Genomic DNA, 19,810 nt, shown 5'->3' on the forward strand with positions numbered 1-19,810 from the left:
ACATGAGATTTTCTTTTATGAACAATAGAGTAGTAGTGGTTAGAGCCGATGTAATCAATTGGATGTATTATATGATGTACGGAATCAAATCTTTTCATTAGTAATTTCCTTTTTTATTTTTTATTTTTAAATTAAGCTATTTGGACTATACAACTGTATACGGTAAAAACCGGACGCGAGGCAAACCGGTGGAGTGAGGGGGCCGACTGATCTGCCTTCTTCGTCATTGGAACGACCAAGCCCGGTGACCCGAGCATTTGTGGCCGTTGGTCCGAGCATTCGTGGCCGTTGGTCCGTGTGGCCGTTGGAGCCGTTGGTCCGAGTAGCCGTTGGTCCGGGTGGCCGTTGCACGCGGGTCAAGCGCCAGTAACGTCCTGTCCTGGTCAACTACCCACCATGCGTGTGTCAGACGGCGCCGTCAGTCTAATCCCACCAAATCCGTGCAGAGCTATCCTTGTTGATATTATTTTATTAGCTCACATCATATGAGACCCATGGAGGTCACACTATAAATAGAGCACATCCCTCTCCTTTGCAGGGGCTGGCTCCCCGGGATCAACAACATTTTTGTACTAGAAGATATATACAAATCTCTCTCTCAATATTAGATTTTGGTCCGGAATCATTGTGTTCATCTCTATTACTTGTTAAAACAAATAATACTTATATGTTAGTAGATGTATAAATCCACAGTGGTCCTCTAAGCATCATCGTTTTCTTCACATCTTAACCATACGAATCTTGTATCCATCAAATATATCGAGATTCAAACACATATCCTATACCCGCGTACAAATTCAATTGATTTACCAAATTCGGGGTAAACAACAACAACTTCTGATTACTACTTTTATACGTATAAAAAACAAAAATACTGACACTATCTAGCATGCAGTTCTGTCTCTAGCCACACATTATCTTTAAAGATTATAGTCTGTCCTTTTGTCACGACTCAAGTGCAATCTCTAAAATATACTACTATATAGAGTACGTGATTCAATCAGTTGATCAAAAATTTATTTTTAAATTTGATAATCATTTACAGACAATCATGTAGGCTTTTGGATGACTAATTAATCTTCTATCAATTGTACCAATTTATTGTGCAGCATTATCTTCACTTTATATAGTCTTTCATCACTTTTCACTTTACAAGATTCAGTTTGACTAAATTTAAAACTACATTAGATTATATTAACTTAATATTTTAAGATTAAAGTTTACATATTTGAAAACTACATAAAAAATACTATAAATTGCAACCTTTCTCATATCAATTTGATAAGAAATACATCTTAAAATGTTGATCAAAATTCATGCAGTTTGAAGTATATGAAGAATGAAAGCACGACTTAGAGAACAAATGCCAAAAAGTTATATGAGTGAATGATCTAAATATGTTTAGTTAAATTCTTTCTCGAACAGTGTCTATGGCATTATGCTATAGGTATCGATCGCATAATGCATAGTTGCCACTAGGGAAGTACATTAAAATCACCTTATTTAATTTTCTCGATTTTTTGCTTCTTTTATGAAACCAAATAGTAATATTTATTGATAATACTAAATCAGTTTAAACCTCATATTCCTAAAATAACAGTAACACCAAGAAAATAATACAAATGAATTAAAAATTGATATATTAAAACGCGAACCAAGGAATAATTTAAAAGACGCTCCAACTTTTTAGAGGATTCAAATTTTTTATAAGCTCCAGTTTATTAAAAAACTTTACTCCTATTACTTTATAAAAAAATAAAATTTAAAAAATTCATCCCTTTCACCTATCAAAAGTAATAGGGTTTCACACAAAAAAATATTGGGTTTCAAAGAAGAAGAAAAAATAAATCAAAAAAATTAAATAAGAAAACAAGAGAGTGAAGAGAAAAAGGAACAAAAACGACATAAAAATCATATATCATATATATAAAAGCAGGCAAAGGCCCAATGACATGGCGCTCTCTATGATCAAGAAATTCATTTATTTATTTTCTCATTTTTTTGGTTTTCCTCATTCATTCTTTTCATTTTAAAAAAAAAAAAAAAAAAGACACAACACTATAGAAATAACTGTTTCTTCACCTATCCCTCATTTAGTACTATTTAATTAATTCATTTCTCCTAAAATGCCAAAAAACACACCCTTACGATAGAAACTGCTTCTTCAACTAGGATCAAAACCTCTCTGTGACAATTTTCCTATGGTGCAGTAAATTAGTACGTCATATATAACTTGGACTGTGGTTTCATTGGCAGTGGTTATCATCGAATACCAACTCAGACCCATACATGTTGTTAAAAGCTATTATGTTATATCCTCTGCAAATATCATGAACAGTGTATTAACTTGTCAAAAAATTCTGAAAAGAAAGTGACACAATAGTGTCGGTGAAATATCCATTATTGAGACGCCAGTGGAAGCGGCAGAATCGGAGGTGGCGGTGCAACTCCTATCAATGGAAGTAGCAGATATGGTTGAAATCGATCTTTCAAGGATCTTTTAGCGACTTAATTGGTAACCATGATACCGTTTTATGTTTTAACAAATTGCTCTTTTTAATATTTATTTCTACCCCAATATAGATGACACAACAATATTGCAACATTATGATATTTCATTTCATGATTTCAGTGGAATTACATAGGGTATGTTGTTACTGTTGTTTTTTGTGGCAACTACAATGGAAGAAGTTGAAAGAAATGTTTTACGTATTGCTTTTTAATTTACAATAAAACATTTCTTTTGAATGAGACATAGTATTTTCTAAAATATGTTTGAAGCGATTTCTACGTGACGAAAGAGTTACTAAGAATGTTAACAATGAAACAAAATAGGAGGCTAGAACTTACTCTCGTGCTTTAAGAGGAAAATGCGCTTTAATAAACAACGACACTATAGAAGGAGAGAAAAATAACAAGGAAGAAAAAAAAAAGAATGAGAAAGCTCCTCAAAAGCGGATTTAGAGGACGAGGAGGAGAGATCTCAGAATGATAAAAATATTGGCGACTTGAACGCATACAAAGGTAGTCGGAATCTCGCAGGTGTTACACCTCGGAACTTTGGGTTGCTGAGCGGAGAAGGGACTAACATAAGTTAAGGTGAACATGATGTCCCTACAAGTAAGAAGGGATAGTTAATAATTCTAATTAAGATTCCAAAGAAGTTAAAGGCAAGGGGGAAAAGCTCGTTAAATGAAACTTCACCGCAGTTTTGCAAAAGGGGGGTTCGACGGTCGTTCTTTGTACCGTCGAACGAGTCGACGCCCAGTCGATTGTGTCGTAAATTTTAGCTGGAGCGAAGATCATTCAACGAACAGGTCGACGCTCCGTCGATCAGTTCGACGAACCGTCCTTCTCACCGTCGAATGAAAGGAAATGACAGATTGCTCACTGGAAATTTAACGACTTCGACGCCTAGATCGACGCTCCGTCGATCGCACCGTACATCTCGGTCGGGACTGATTTCATGAATTAATATAAGGACCCTCCTTCATTTTATTTCATTTTCATCTTCCACTCTCCTCTCTCCAAGAACCCTCTAGAACCTTCTCCACCATTCATCCACAAGAAATCAAAGGAAAACCATGGCCAACTACATCAAATCCATGAAATCAAGTGTATGAAACCCATTAAAAGTTCATCTAAGCCAAGAAAACTCAAGAGAAGTGAGTTAGGGTTTTGGTGCAAGAAGAGAAGCTCCACTTGAGTGTTGTTCATCCATCATCTAAGGTGAGTTTTATGACCCTTTTACATGGTTTGAGTGGTTAAAGTTGAAACACTTGGATTGTGGAAAGACATAGAAATTGGGTCATGAATGTGTGAATAGTGTCATTGTTGAATAGTGATTGGGGTGGATGATGAATAATTGGTATGTTGTGATTGTAACTATGTTATGTACGAAATCTAGAATATGGAATCAGTATTATTTGTGAGAAAATGCAATAATGAATTATGATCATGATTATGGAGAAATTGGAGTGAAATGGTAAATTGTGGTAAGTGTAGATAAATGATGATTGTTGCTGCTATATTGAGAATATTGTTATTAACGTTTGGGAGTTGAATTAGAATGTGGGAAAAGTAGTATAAACAAAGGAAGTGCTACCCAATTTCCCCTAGAAATAGTGAAATGTTCTTATAGCTGAGTAACTAATGTTAATGCGATTCCTCTCGAAGGTTGAAACGCGAGCATCGAAGGAGGACGATCAAGCGATAAGATAGTTAAACGACAAAGGTATGTGAGGCTAGTCCTTTCTTTCTAATGGCATGAATCCTATGGCATGACTTTCTTATCCTATAGCATGACTTTCTTTCTTCTCCATGAATCTCTTAAGTTCTGGAAAGATATGAGCCTATATCCCTAAATAGCTACACAAGGTAATGAGTTAAAGTATAGAAGTTCTAGATGTTCATGGTATGATGTTCCTAAAACGTCAACGATGTCATTATTGCTTACACTCACCTCATATACTATTCCCTTCAAGGTGAGGCAGGATGTTAATGAGTGCTCCATAATGGAATCGGGGAATCATGACCTTACGTCATCCCGATAAAGCATAGTTAACCTTGAGTCTTTATGTATGCGCTATGATGAGCATATTACGATGATGATATAACACTGCGCGTATTTGGCCGGGCAGTCATTGCTAAGGCGGGCAGCTATACACCATGGCCAGATGGCATGGGCAGACACCACTAGTGGGCGGCATGAGATGATACCCTGGACGCGAGGAGACCTAAACGGAGGCTAATGATTATCACACCGATCCGATATAGACGGGTAGTTTGTACATTTATGCATATAAGATATGATGTTGATTTTGAGTAAGCCAGCGTACATCATTTCCTTTATATTTGACAGTCAGATACAGATGTTCCCTATTGCTGCTCCCTTTATTTCATCGATGTGATATTATTGTTTATGCCTCTCATACTCAGTACAATGTTCGTACTGACGTCCGTTTTCTTTGGACGCTGTGTTCATGCCCACAGGTAGGCAGGGGGGTGATCTTGATCCAGACTCGTAGGAGCTGTTAGCTGGTCGAGAGCACTCCATTGTTCCGGAGGTGCTTATGGTTATCCTTTTATGTACATGTATGTTGTGGGCACGACGGGGTCCTGTCCCGTCCATATGTCTAGTACTCTAGTAGAGGCTCGTAGATACGTAGTGTGGGTGGTATGGTCACGCGAGGCTGCTACCATGTCTATATATATATATATATATATATATATATATATATATATATATATATTATTTCAATGACCAAAAGGCTTGTGCATATAAAAGTACTTATGTTTTGAAATGAAAGATGAACTTCCTTATGCTTCGAGTATAATATTGATAAAAGAGCTTTAAATGAGTGTGATAAGCAGTAGAATGAGGGGTGCTCGGTGGTTAGCCCCGGGTACCCGTCGCGGCCCCTGATCGGGTCGTGACAGCAGGTTAATCTAATTTCCTCTTTAGTATGATATTCTACTCTATCTTTATTTGTAACTATAAATAGCAGCATGTTCCTTTTTCTATTTTCCAAATATATTACTACTAGCTATTAGACTCAGTATATAATTATTTGTCTAAAGCCTAACCGATAAGGGATGAGAAATTAATGGATAAAACTAAACAAATGCCCAAATAAGCGTTACTAGCGTCCCAAAATACTTTAAGGATCTTACATCCGAAAATCATTAATTGTACAATTACAAATATAATTGTAAATGAGAATCAATAGAAATATCTTAGTAATTATGTCACTATTGAAAGTAAAATAATCATTGAGAATGTTGTGTGTAATATTAGCTCTTAAAGACTATATGCCATAGTTAAAAATACCCACAATAAAAAAAATCGTATGCTATTCAAAATTCTTATACGAGAAACTCTTTGATTTTTTATCGACATCGTATTCGTTCTTTTCACATAAATCAATTGGTTATTTTCTTTTATCGTTTTTTCATATATTAACAAAGTTATATTAGATAAATAATTCTGCATAATGCAGAGACTTTAGGCAAATATTCATTTTTAATGTTATTTTGTGCCAAAGTTTATTTCACTTCAAATTCAGATTTTTGATGTAAAAGTTATTGCTGATCTATACAGTAGTAAGTCACTTTTCTCATTCTATTTAATTTTAGTTGTCTTATGATTATTAAATTGAGCTATAATTAAATAAGGAAGAGTAGAATGACGTGTTTATGTCTTAAAGACCGCGCTTCGCGCGAAGCGCGGATGATTTCTCTAGTATAATATAAAGGTAGGCATAGATAAGGTGATGTGACACCTCTCTATGACCTTCATTTCTATTTATCTTTTTTCTCCTTTTTTTACCTTTTGCTCTCTTATTTTATTTATCTTATTGTAAAATAAATGTCTCAATTCTTGCTAATCTTCATATTCCTTACAGTAGAAGTACTAAAGAGTCAATATTTGAATGCCTCAATTAAATGCCCCTGTTACTACTACAACCTTTCATATTCTTTATTGGATCATTTTTATATGCTGCTCAACTATGTTTTACGTACTCAAAGTTATGGAGGCTAATCTGAGATTGATGAAGAAGAGCAACGGGTGGTGAACCTTGAGATATTGATTTGATTATGGCACAAGCATATATGCCAAGGAGCAAGGCAACCTATTATTTTTCTATGACCAACTTTACAGGTTTGGAGCATAAATTATTTTTATAATTTTTCAACTGGCAAGGTCCCTATTTAGCAATTAAATAGTACTTTGTTTTAGTTAGCCTGAAACGAGTTTTTTACGAGAAATATGTGCTTTTTTTTTATGAATAATGTGTTTATTTGATTTTCTTCATGTTATAAAAAAAAATGCATTCACTCTCTTGAATCTGAAATAGACTTTCTAAATGATATCATGACATTTGTTTTAAACACATAATTCTAAGAACAAAATATACTGTGGCATACTTCCAGACATATTTATTAGCTTAATCCATTGTGATCAGACACTTTGGACTTTTAAATACAAGGTAACAGAATAATAGAAGTAAAATGAAAAAAAAAAAAAAAGAGAATAGCAGATTTCTTTACCCAAAAATAAGTGCCATAACCTTTGTACAATATATGAAAGGATTAACCTTTTAGCGCTTCATAATGTTTGCCTCGCCACACAATGGATTAAGCTAAGTAAAATTATATGTGAAAATATTAGTTATTTATTTAGTATTTTATCGTCAATTTATGTACTCCATTAAATTCTCTTTTCATACTACTTGGCATTTTTTTTTTAATGTTAAACTTATTTGATAAATTGACGGAGGTAATAACGATCAAATATATCCCCCGAGCCTCAACTGGAACTTCAAGTTTATCTTATATTACGTCCATGAATTTTTCAAAGAACTTGCATAATATTATTACATATTGTCATATTATTTATGCATATCATTTAAATAGGAAAGGAAGGCAAGATCGTGTAATTTGCATTTGTTTTCTGTTTAATTTTTTTCATATGTAAGTTTTTCTTATTAGTTTGAAATGTTATTTTGATCTTAGGATATAGTTGGTTTTTTATTTTTGGCAGTTCAGATTCTATCTTTTCTTTATCAACTAAATTCTGTGTATCTTCTTTTCTCAATTTTAACCCGTTCCCTCATTGTTTGGTTTTCACCTTTTTATTTTTATTTTTATAATTGATAATTATTTATTGCTGGAAAGAAGGAAGGAAATAAAGAGTTGGTTATGTAATGTTGCACTTGAATATTAATGAAATGGAAAGCTTAGTTACCAAAAAGAAATAAAGAGTTGTAAGAGTTGTAACATATGAGCATGATAAAAATTTATAGTATAAGAACTAATAACATTTATTTTATGTTGTAATGAAGGAAGGAAATAAAGAGTTGTAAGATCAATAAAGAGTTATAACATATGAGCATAATTAAAATTTACATTATAGGAATTAATGACATTTCCTGCCATTCCATTACTTAATTGATTGTATTTCTTTCATATCTTGAACTAATGAGAAGCTCATGAAAATGTGATTGGACTACTTTAGTGGTCAAAAGAAGTGTGAGTTGTATGTTACAATCTCTTTATGAATTTATGGGTCCAAAATTTCAATTTTAATGTTGTTATGCATGTGGTTTTTTCTTATTTAATGTGGTTGTGAATATAGATGCACATTAATTTTTGGTTTCAAAATGAGAATGGTCAAGGTCTCTTTGTGTTTAACTTTTTTTGCTTTCCTCAGTAATAATATTTTTGTGTTTACCCTTTTTTGCTTTCCTCAGTAATAATATTTTTCTTAGATTCGTTAGAAACCATTTTTGTGTCATTATAAAGCAATATAATTAATGTTTTCATGACATGACTTTTGGTTAAATTTAGAAAAAATCAGTTTTGCGAGGAAAATATTTTTGGGTTGAAGTATGACTTGTATATTTATATTCTTGAAAGAAGATCCAAAATATTTTTTAGCTTTTCGAAAATCCTACCCCACTTTTTAGTTATTTTAATTTTAATACTCATGCAAGTATTAAAAAATATATTATTTTTCAAATTTAAGAAGATTTCGGGACCGCGCGACAAAGTTCACTAGTAATTAATAAATTAATAAATAAAAAATGCCACGCGGCTGCTGTTTACTTTTGCACTCACATGCCACAAAGATAGTAAATCGCTCTCGATACCACTCGCCACTCGGCCCTTCAAGGGGTTTTAGATACAAAATCAAGGGTATTATAGACACCCAATAGTATAAGTATAAAAGACAAGTTACTAAAACTAGTATTCCCTGCAACCCAATCTAATGTGTCTTACTTTCCTTTTTGATATGTCTCAAAAAGTGTGCCTCTTTCTGTATTAAGTAAGTTGACAATTCAAACATCATACATGACAAGTTTATAATTATAAGATTCAAATGATATTTAAATACATTATATACGTTTTTTATTTAGGACCACAAGATCTAAAATTTTATATTTATCTTTTAAATTTCGTGCCTAATTAAATTAAGACACTTAAAATAGGACTTAGAGAGTAGTATTATGCGGCAAGACACAAATTACTAAAAAAATTGTTTTCCATATCAGATGCAAGAAATTAAAGAAACTTGGAGACGGTCACATCCAGTGTACTCTTCTATTTCTTTTTTAATATTCATAGCTGAATCCCAAAGTGAATCAATGCAGTCATCCAGTTCAATAAACCGTAGTGTTGGAACATCCACAAAGCTAGGAGGGATCTCCTTGTAGGAGTAACCACATTTTATATATAGCTTCTCAAGCACAGGAAAGGATTCCTCTGAAGCTTTCCATTCATCCATCCTCACAGCTTCTAATTTCAAGTATTTGAGTGCAGGGAACACAACATCTGTGACGTCCCAGCACTGGTATTCTTCCTTCCAATTAAATCCGTGCACTAATTCGAGACTCTCAAGCTTCTGCAATGTTGCGATGTTTGAAACTATTTCTTTCGTTAAGAAACAGCCGGCAATGGTCAAATGCCTAAGATTTGAAGGGAAGACAAAGTAGCTCTCCCATCCAACTGAATCCCAGAATCTAAAAGGGCTTATGACCAGAACAAGAGATAGAAGCCGAGTGTGAACTTCCGCTATGGGAAACAAAGGAAACTTAGGTACATGATCAATGCGGAGTCTGAGTTCTTCAATATTCGGAAACCTCCACCAGAATCTTCGAGCCATATCATCCACGTCTTCTATATGATAAGTGCCAAATGTCTTCAAGTTCTCTAGCATAGTTGGTGAAGATTCTTCAAAAAATTCCTGGTCATTGTCTTCCCATACCAAGGAAAAACCATCTATCTTCACATGCCTTAGCTTCCTCATTTCCCATAAATTAGCAGCCCGTGGGTGTAATTTCTTTTTTGGTATAATCCGTAGAGTTTGAAGATTTTGTAGGTGCGATATCCACTTGAATTCAAATTGTTCAACATAAAGTGCAAGGTACCTTAAGTGAGGGAACGACGATATTGCAGTAGCCCAAGAATTTGGCAATTTCGCCTTCATCAAATTCAACACCCGAACAAATCTTAACTTAACAAGTAAAGATAAAGGATCTGATCGGTTATCCCATTTGTTGAATTCTGGATGAGCAATTAACTGCAAAGACTCTGCTTCCTCGGCAGACTGGAACATTGGAACCTTATTCAGCTGATAATCAGAATGATCTAATTGTTTATCAAGATCATGATGCATATAAATGCATAACCGTGATTCCGTAGGACATGAATGCTGATATGGACTGTATGGCACAATAATCTGCATAAACTTCTCTTCTGTAAGTTTTCTCAAGCAAAACTCACGCACTACATCATGAAGTATGCAGCTTTCTATATCACCATTGAATTTCTTTCTAGAGACCATTACAAGGCTTCTATTAAGTAGATTGCTCAAGCAAACTCTAGATGCTTCCTCCATGTTCTCTGTTTCGGCATTCAATACAAACTCTTCAGCTATCCACAACTTCAGCAAATCATACACTAGAATCTCAAAGTCTTCTGGAAACAAGCCCATGTAAAGAAGGCAAGGCTTTAAGTGGTTTCCTAAATGGTCATAACTTGTTTGTATCACCTTCATGCTCTGCTCTTCTAAGACATAAGAACTTAAGTCATTTGCAACCTCGAGCCACAAGGACGCTTCTCTTTCCATTTTCGCAATAATTCCAGAAATCAGGACGACGACAAGAGGCAATCCCTTACAATGTTCGGCAACTTGTAACCCTGCTTCCACTAGCTTCAAGGGACAAGTCTCTCCTCGAAATACTTTCTTCTTCAATAATTCCCAACTCTCTTCAACTGTTAGAAATCTAAGAGAATAAGGATCACTGCGGTGCTGAAGATTCTTAGCCACTTCTTCAATTCGAGTTGTTACTATTACTCTACTTCCTTTTTCACCGTTAGGGAAACATATTCCCAGATCTTCCCATGCCTCGACTTGCCACATATCATCTAGTACGATGAGGTATCTCCTGCCTTTTAGAGCCTTCTGCAACTTGTCAGCTATGTCAACGTCCTCTTTAATTTCGCTCTTATCATGTGTTGCTTGTTTGAAAATCTCAACCAACAACGTCCTCACATTATATGTTTGCGAAACAGCACACCATGCTTTAACATCAAAGTGATTAACAATAGAAGGATTGTTGTACACTTTCCTGGCCAAAGTTGTTTTCCCGAGTCCTGGCATTCCATAGATTGAGAGGACATCCATATCCTTTGTTCCTCCAGTCAATTTCTTCATTAGATTTTCTGCATCTTCCACAAAACCCACAACTTCCTCATCAATTGATGGAAAACTACGTTCGGTGGAAGGCTCCACAGAAGAAAGAGTTCTTTTTTCACACGTCTCAACAACCTCCATATCAATTGTTCAAATTGGAGTCTTTCACGAACTACAACCCAACTTCCTTGAGATAATTGCTCGGTCACCTTTCATAAAAGAAATGAAAACAAACATTAACAGTCTTCACAATTTAGAGAAAAAAAAAACAAACCAAAGAATTTTACAAAGTAATGTCACATGTAAAGTCTCATGTGTCCAAAGGCCACCAAATATAATCAAGATGAATGAAAGGAATAAACCCCCTAACCCCCTACGCTCTCCAAAATCTTAATTTATACGTAAACATTACACTTTTACCTCTACTGGATATTTTCTTTCAGTCACTGGAGGTATATATTAATTCCAGTTCCCCCTCCTTGCCTCTGTGTGTGATTTTTTTTTTTTAAGAAGAAAAAGAATCCCTTTTACTTTAGTAGTACAGTTGTTTCCATCTTAGGATGTAGGTGTACATGGATCCGGTTAGTTTAAATTTTTTAAACACCAAATCAAACCAATTGTGTTGGGTTAAAATTTATACACTAAACCAAATCAATAAAATTCAGATTTTTCAACCTTAGATTTTCTCAGGGTTTTTTTTGTCGGAATTGTCTTGATACAAAACATGTACACTTTTACTTCAAATATTTCTTTAGTCCTAGTAAGATACAACTATATAATTAAGATGTTTCTTAAGAAAATAACATAAAATATGAGAAGAGTGATGACGTTGTATTAAAATATTCAACAAAAGATAATAAAATCGGTTAAAATAAATATTGCTGATTAATAAGCCATGAAAAATATAACCATAATCTAAAAATACTAAGTCATGCTAAAATAAGACGGCTAATAAGTATTAGTTACATGACAAAGAAAAAAAACTTAATTTATGTATTTTCACTCTCTAAACTAATTATGCAAAACTAAAGAATAGATATCCAATATTATTGTCATTCTTAGTGGTAAATTGAATTTCTTTTGTTAGCTAGTGTAGAGTTGGTTTTGGTTTGGACTTTATTTGAGTTACTAACATCCATAGAATATAAAACTTATTGACATTCAAAATTCTAAGTTCAAGCTAAAATAATATGATAATAGATAAAAACCACGAAAAAATTTAAGAAACATTTATAAATTACATTACAAATAAATATTTTTATGTATAAAATATTTTAAAAATTGAATACATGTAATATCGGGTTGGTTTGGTTCGGTTTGACTTTTTTTAGCTAAAACCAAACCAAACTAATTATGGTCGGGTTTTTTTTTTCAACACCAAACCAAGTCAAACCAAACCACTAGTCGGGTTTTTTTTTTCAATTTGACTCGATTTATCGATTTGGTGCAGTTTGTCAGTTTACTTTGTACACCCCCTATTATGATGGAAGTGTCTTAAAAAATAGGCACATATAATTAAGAAATTTCAATGTACAATGTTCAAATTATTTCTGAGCTTTAAAAGTTGTCATTTTTTTTTTAGAACAGACTAAAAGAAAATGTTGCTACATAAATAGGAATGGAGAGACTAATAGATATTCTTGTTTTCGTCGTTCAAATATGCTTTTTCGATTATATTAGATTCAAATTATTTTATATGACATAATCAAAAAATTGAAACACCAAACTAAAAAAGCTAAACTGAAAAAGGATAGAAAACCGAACAAAAAAACAAAACAGAGTAATGCAAAATTAAACAGAAAAAATTTAATGCACGCCCTTACTAAACTTTCTTGCCGTCTGTAATTCTACTTAGAGTTCTTTAGATTTGGTTGCGGCTTTCTAAGACTTTATCCTTTATTAACTAGGTGAGCGTAAACAAATAACTTCGTGTGCAGCTATAGCGTCAACCTGCCGAATGAAACCAAAAAAAATGTGTATTGTAACGCTGTAGCGGGCCAAATTTGAACCCGACACTTTTAAGTTTGTTTTGAGCACCCCTTCATAGCCACGTTGGAAGATTCAATTGTAAGAAGGGTATTCTGCGGGGGATATTGGATCTCCCAGTACTATTTTGTCCAGTAATCTTCAATAGAGCGTTTCATATGTGTTACGTCGACAAAAAATAATCAGTGGTTTATTATTCATTATAATTAAGGGTGGAAATAGTTTGAGTCAATCTGAAATTCGAAGTTTTTGGATTATGGATTGGATTTTGAATTTATTTTTAAAATTTGCGGATATCGAATTTATTATTACGGATTTTCGGATATTCAAAAATCTGAAATGCTTTTACCTCATATTACTCATATCATATATATGTTCAATACTAATAAGTGCAACTTTATAGGTCCTATAGATTAGTATCGTACGACCCTATCCATTATAGTATTAAGTTTAATATGAAATTACACGGCATGTAGAAAATTATACATTCTAAGTAGCAAACTGTTAAGTGAATTGAGGTTGTTAATTCATAATTGTTATGGCATGCACAGGCGCAAAGTCAAAACCGAAAATTTGAGATGTTCAAACCGAACTTAAAAAGTCCAATTTGATCCGAACTTATTTGAATTGTAATTTTTTCAATCCGATTACCGAATATCCAAATTGAATTTTTCATATTCAATCTGAATGGCCCTTATATCCACTCCTAATTATAACTATCTTTAGCATATTTATTTGGGATAAAACATAGAAACGCACCTAAATTATGGCGAAATTGCCAACTACACACCTAAACTATGTGGGGTCCTATGACCCCTAAACTTATCTTTTCATATTATTTACCCCCTTCGTTAATTACCTAGTAAAAAGATAACTTAAAATGCACCATGTGTGAACGCACGCCTATTCAAAAGTAATACAAAGGAGGTGTTAATGTCTTTTTTCATTTGAATTTCAAATTATTGAAGTTATTGTTTCTGATAAAAGATTACTGAGTATGTAGTTTATAATTGAAAGAGAAAAGATATCGTTTGATCCTTGAACTTGGCAAGAAAATTCAGTTTGGCAACTAAACTTAGCTTGTCTTTATTTACCCCCCTTAACAACTTTCATCTTAATTAAATACAACCCCAAATGCTGGCGTGACAAAAAAAAAGTTAGAAAAATTAAGAGAGTGAAAAATATAAAAGGTGGGCCCGCTGATATATATATATATAATTAAAAAATAAAATAAAAATAATATATAATTAAAAAATAAAATCAAAATGCACCCCCACCCCCACCCGCTCCTCTCCACCCCACCCCATCATTATCTTCTTCTTTACAACCCCCACCCCACCCCACAGCCTCGCCCCCTCTTCTTCACGCCACAGCTCCGCCCCCACCACCTTCTTCTTCTTCACAGCCCCCTACCCCACGCCACAGCCCCTCCCCCACCACCTTCGTCTTCTTCACAACCCCCACCCCACGCCACAACCCCGCCCCTACCACCTTCCTCCTCCTTCTTCTTCACAAATTCCTCTTTCTCTCTATATTCTCATCATTCTTTTCTTACCATTTTCACCATTTTTTGGTTTCTTGATTTTGATTTTTGTTTTCTTTCAAAAATAAAGTTATGAAATAATGATTATGGAACTAATGATAATAATAATAATAATAATAATAGCCAACAATAACAACCAAAATAACCAATTTGGACGAATTTGAGAAGGAATGAGATGAAATTTGGTGGGGGTGATGATAGTGGTGGTGGTGGGTGTGGGTTAAAGATGTGGGTGTTGTTCTTATGGGTGGTTATGGTAAGATGAGGAGAAAGAAGAAGAAAGAGAAAAATAAAAAATGAAGGGTTGGTAATTTTTGACATGGCAATGACGTGGTGAGATGACGAATCGAGCTATGTTCAATCATGGCATCTGCGGCGGCAGTAGCAGAGGTGTGGCGGCAGTGGGGGGGGGGGGGGGGGTGTTGAGGAGAAAGAAGAAGAAAAAGAAAAGGGGGAAAGAAGAAGAAAGAGAAAAAATAATAAAAGAAAAACAAAAAATGAAGGGTTAGTAATTTTTGACATGGCAATGACGTGGCATTCAATCATGGCGGCTGCGGCGGCGGAGGTGTGGCGGCAGCGGGGGGGGGGGGGGGGGGGAGGGTTGTTGAGGAGAAAGAAGAAGAAAGAGAAAAGGGGGAAAGAAGAAGAAAGAGAAAATATAATAATAGAAAAACAAAAAATGAAGGGTTAGTAATTTTTGACATGGCAATGACGTGGCATTCAATCATGGCGGCTGCGGCGGCGGAGGTGTGGCGGCAGCGCGGGGGGGGGGGGGGGTGTTGTTGAGGAGAAAGAAGAAGAAAGAGAAAATATAATAAAAGAAAAACAAAAAATGAAGGGTTAGTAATTTTTGACATGGCAATGACGTGGCAACGATGCGGCAATGACGTGGCGCGAGTGTAATGCACCTCCCATTGTGAGAGTGGTATTATTTTTTCAGGGTGGTAAATAATTAAAATGAAAGTTGTTAAAGGGGATAAATAAATACAAGTTAAGTTTAGTTGTCAAACTGAGTTTTCGTGCCAAGTTCAAGGGTCAAATGGTGTCTTTTCTCTAATTGAAATATACTTGGTTGTTCCATTTCCCCTAATTCCTTTTTTTTTATTGGGAAATTTCTAATAGTTCATGTTTTCTTTTAATATTGCCAAAAATGAACTAAAACTTTCTGTTTTGGTTCAAAATTTAATAAAATAATGAATTCAAATAGCATGAAAATTTTACTAGAATAAAACTATATCAAATCAGTACGTCAAAAAATCACATGTTATGGTAAAAAGTATTAAACTTTATATACTACAAAAGTAAGAAATATTTGGTAGTGCAGTACAAACGAAGCAAAAATTAAATTATCACTCTTGTCATTTAAAGTTAAAAATTTCCTTCCGTCTTTTATATAAAGCAATGATAATATTATACTTTTCATTCAATCTGTTAGAGTATTATTATTATTTTGATTTGTGTTTTTATTTTTCCGCATTAATAGAGAGGAAGGGCCATGGCCCATGAGCCAATGACTAATGAAACAAATCTAACCCTCAATTATCTCTCGTCCACGTAGCACATCAAACGCTATATTCAAGATAGTACCGGAGGGGATCCAATCCCATTTTGTAGGGATGTGTGAAAAAAGTCTACATTGAAGAAAAGTAATCAATTTATAAAGTTTTGAATATTCTTAACAATATGAAGCGTTTTGAAAAAATCGTCCGGACTTGATCCAAAATCGAACGATAACACATCATATAAGTTGGCAATATGTGTTGGCCTAAACCATTCCAGACTGGCTTTGAAATTTGACAGGCTAGGCTGAGCCAGCTCATTACAATCATTTTTTTGCGCGGATTGTCCTTCTTTTCGGGTGGTCTTTAAATTTTGCCCCTCATATTTGTGATCTTTAAGTTTTGCTCTTCGCTTGGATACCTGAGGTTCTGGGTTCGAACCTCCGCTAAGCATTAAAAAAAAAAATCGCAAGGCAGGGCTGGAGGGAGTGTATACCGGATCCAGCATATAGTCCTTAAGGAAAAACTAAATTTATGCCGGAGGGGGTAGACTTTGTTTTGAGGCATATATTTTATTTTATTTTACTTTTCAAGGCAAACTTTTAGTTATGCCTTAAGGAAAAGTTCCGTCTTATGGAGCATACATTTAGTTATGCCTTAACTAAAAGTGTGCCCCATAAGATATAACTAAAAGTATGCCCCATAAGGCGGAACTTTTCCTTAAGGCATAGGGAAACTCTTTCTTAAGGCATAACTAAAAGTTTGCCTTATAAGGAAAAGTTTTGCAATTCCTTAAGGAAAAGTTTTGCCCCATAAGGCATAACTAAACTATGCCTTGAGGAAAAGTTATGGCCGCTTCGGCATAACTTTAGTTTTTCCCTTAAGGACTGTATGTCGAATCCGGCATACACTCCCCCAGCCCTACCTTGCCAATTTTTTTTTTTATTTTATGCCTGAGCAGGGGTTCGAACCCAAAACCTCAGGTATCCAAGCGAAAGGCAAACTTAAAGATCATAAATGTGAGAGACAAAATTTAGAGACCATAAATATGAGGGCAAAAATTTAAAGACCACCCTAAAAGAAGGACAATTCTGCGAATTGCCCTATCACAATAATGAATCTTAAAATGGTCAGCCCCATTTAACATTGGTCCTTTTGGATCGGAAAATGTATGTAGGCTAAAGCTCTCGATCAATTAGTTTTAAGAGGATTGTATAGATCAATCCGCCGATATAAATTTAACTCCCGGTAAAACACTCTTTTTTTTTTTTTTTTTCTTGTATGATGTTTTTTTTTTAATTGTTATGGTGGAATGGTGGTGCTTATTGTGGTTTGTGGTGGTGGCTATAGTGGTTTTCGTGGTGGGGGTTAAAAGTTGGTGTATGTTTACTACATGTACTATGTTGGGGTGTATATGGCTGGATTGATTCAGATTTTTTAAACACTAAATCAAAGCAATTGCGTCGGGTTTTTAAATTTATATACCAAACCAAACCAATAATATTAGGGGTTTTCAACCTCGGGTTTCTCGGATTTTTTTCGGAATAATCTTGATACAAAACATATAACTTTCTCTTGAAATATTTCTTTAGTCCTAGTAAGATACAACAATATAATTAAGGTATTTCTCAAGAAAATAACACAAAATGTGAGAAGAGTGATGACATTGTATTAAAATATTCAACAAAAGCTAATAAAATCGGTTAAAATAAATATTATTAATTAACAAGCCATAAAGAAAATGACCATAATCTAAAAATACTAAGTCATACTAAAATAAGTACGGCTAATAAGTATTAATTACATGACAAAGAAAAAAAAACTTAAGTTATGTATTTTCACTCTCTAAATCAGTTATGCAAAACTAAAGAATATACATCCAATATTATTGTCATTCTTAGTGGTAAATTGAGTTTCTTTTGTTAGCATTAGTGTTGAGTTGGTTTTGGTTTGCACTTTATTTGAGTTACTAACATCCATAGGATATAAAACTTATTGACATTCAAAATTCTAAGTTCAAGCTTGAACAATATGATAATAGATAAAAAAAAAATTACGAAAAAATTTAAGAAATATTTATAAATTACATTACAAATAAATATTTTTATGTATAAAATATTTTAAAAATTGAATACATGTAATGTCGGGTTGGTTTGGTTCGGTTTGACTTTTTTTAGTTAAACCAAATCAAACCAATTATGGTCGGATTTTGTTTTCCAACACCAAACCAAGTCAAACCAAACCACTAGTTGAGTTTTTTTCTCGGTTTGACTTGATTTATTGATTTGGTGCGATTTGTCGATTTACTTTGTACACCCCTAGTCCTATATATCACTATGCATACAAATACGAACGTACACACGACATATAAGTACATAAAACGACATTCAATTGTGTATAATCGTTGTATGTTTGTGTGTGCGCCATGTGATTTCTGTGATATCAGGCTTATTTCAAGTGTCTTCACGACATACAACAAAATGCAAAAATATACAAGTATACATTCAGATACACATATTAGCTGAATTTTATACGTTTTGCAAAATTGTTGTTTCTATGTTTTATAAAGTCAATAATAACGCTATAATTAGCAATAACTGTCATTAATATTTTTATTTATGAAAACTTCCCTATTAAGATTATCTTTTGGTATAAATTCATATATAATAATATAATTTAATTTATAATTTGTGTACGTAAAATAATTTTCTAGCAAAGAATATTCAATCACCACTAACAATAATAGATAAAAAATTATAAAAAGAGCACAAATGAGTTAAAAGAATCATAATAAAAGAATAAATGTCTAATTAATAAGCTACTTAGGGATCGGAAGCAAAGGAATAATAGGGAAAAAGTTTAATCTTACCTTCAAAAACAAGATTGAAGAAATTTGTCTTCTTTACTGTTCTTCCACTTCGAAAACAGAACTATAACGGACAAAAACAATTAATAAAAATTAGCAAGATAGATGAAGTTGAAAAATTCTTAGCTTAGAGAGGGGAAACTAAAGCACAAGAGAAATTACATGCAGAAAGAAAACAAGTTGAACAATTTCCAATTGGGAGTGGCAACTGGGAGATTTAGTTGCTCCAAGCTTGCTTAATTTGATTGTTTTGGGTTTAGAGAAATAAGAAATGTGAAAGCATAGTATAGGAGATTTGGTGGACTTTAATGTTGAAATATGAAGAGTGATATAAATACTTAAATAGATGTTGTGGATTATCACGAATTAAACAAATAAATAGTACTACATGTAACTGTTGAGATGCTCAATCAAGCTTAATAGAGCAACAATGGCGGAGAAATAAAAAGAAATCCTAACGGGTCAGAGAAGAGAGAAAAAGCAAATCGCTGCATGAACTTGTTCTTTTCATTTCCAAAATATCTGTGTATATACAAAAATGAAACCAAAATGAATTAAAAATAGGGGACACAATAAAGAAATACAATTGGGTCAGGTCGTGCTTAAGTGATTGGGCCTTCCGTGTTGGTCTTCACAGTAACCTAATCATACACGTTAAATAGGTATACTAATTACTCAAGTTTAGGTCTAAATAAAATTTTAAAAAGTCCCAATCAACA

General features: G+C 33.8%; 1 protein-coding gene across 1 annotated transcript; it reads right to left on the reverse strand.

Moving 5' to 3' along the window:
* Positions 1–8,995: 8,995 nt before the first annotated feature.
* LOC132644494 (putative late blight resistance protein homolog R1A-10) lies at positions 8,996–19,589 on the reverse strand. The gene is made up of 3 exons (XM_060361090.1): positions 19,254–19,589; positions 19,095–19,155; positions 8,996–11,406 (listed from the first exon to the last, which is right to left on the reverse strand). The coding sequence occupies exon 3, from the start codon at positions 11,336–11,338 to the stop codon at positions 9,050–9,052; it is 2,289 nt and encodes a 762-aa protein (XP_060217073.1). The 5' UTR covers positions 11,339–11,406; positions 19,095–19,155; positions 19,254–19,589; the 3' UTR covers positions 8,996–9,049.
* Between the last annotated feature and the right edge of the window lie 221 nt (positions 19,590–19,810).

The sequence above is a fragment of the Lycium barbarum genome, chromosome 1 (genome assembly GCF_019175385.1).
Source record: "Lycium barbarum isolate Lr01 chromosome 1, ASM1917538v2, whole genome shotgun sequence".
Lineage (NCBI taxonomy): Eukaryota > Viridiplantae > Streptophyta > Magnoliopsida > Solanales > Solanaceae > Lycium > Lycium barbarum.

Bases quoted from the DNA above. Each gene is read 5' to 3' on its own strand.
- LOC132644494 (XM_060361090.1), bottom strand. From the start codon at position 11,338: ATGGAGGTTGTTGAGACGTGTGAAAAAAGAACTCTTTCTTCTGTGGAG.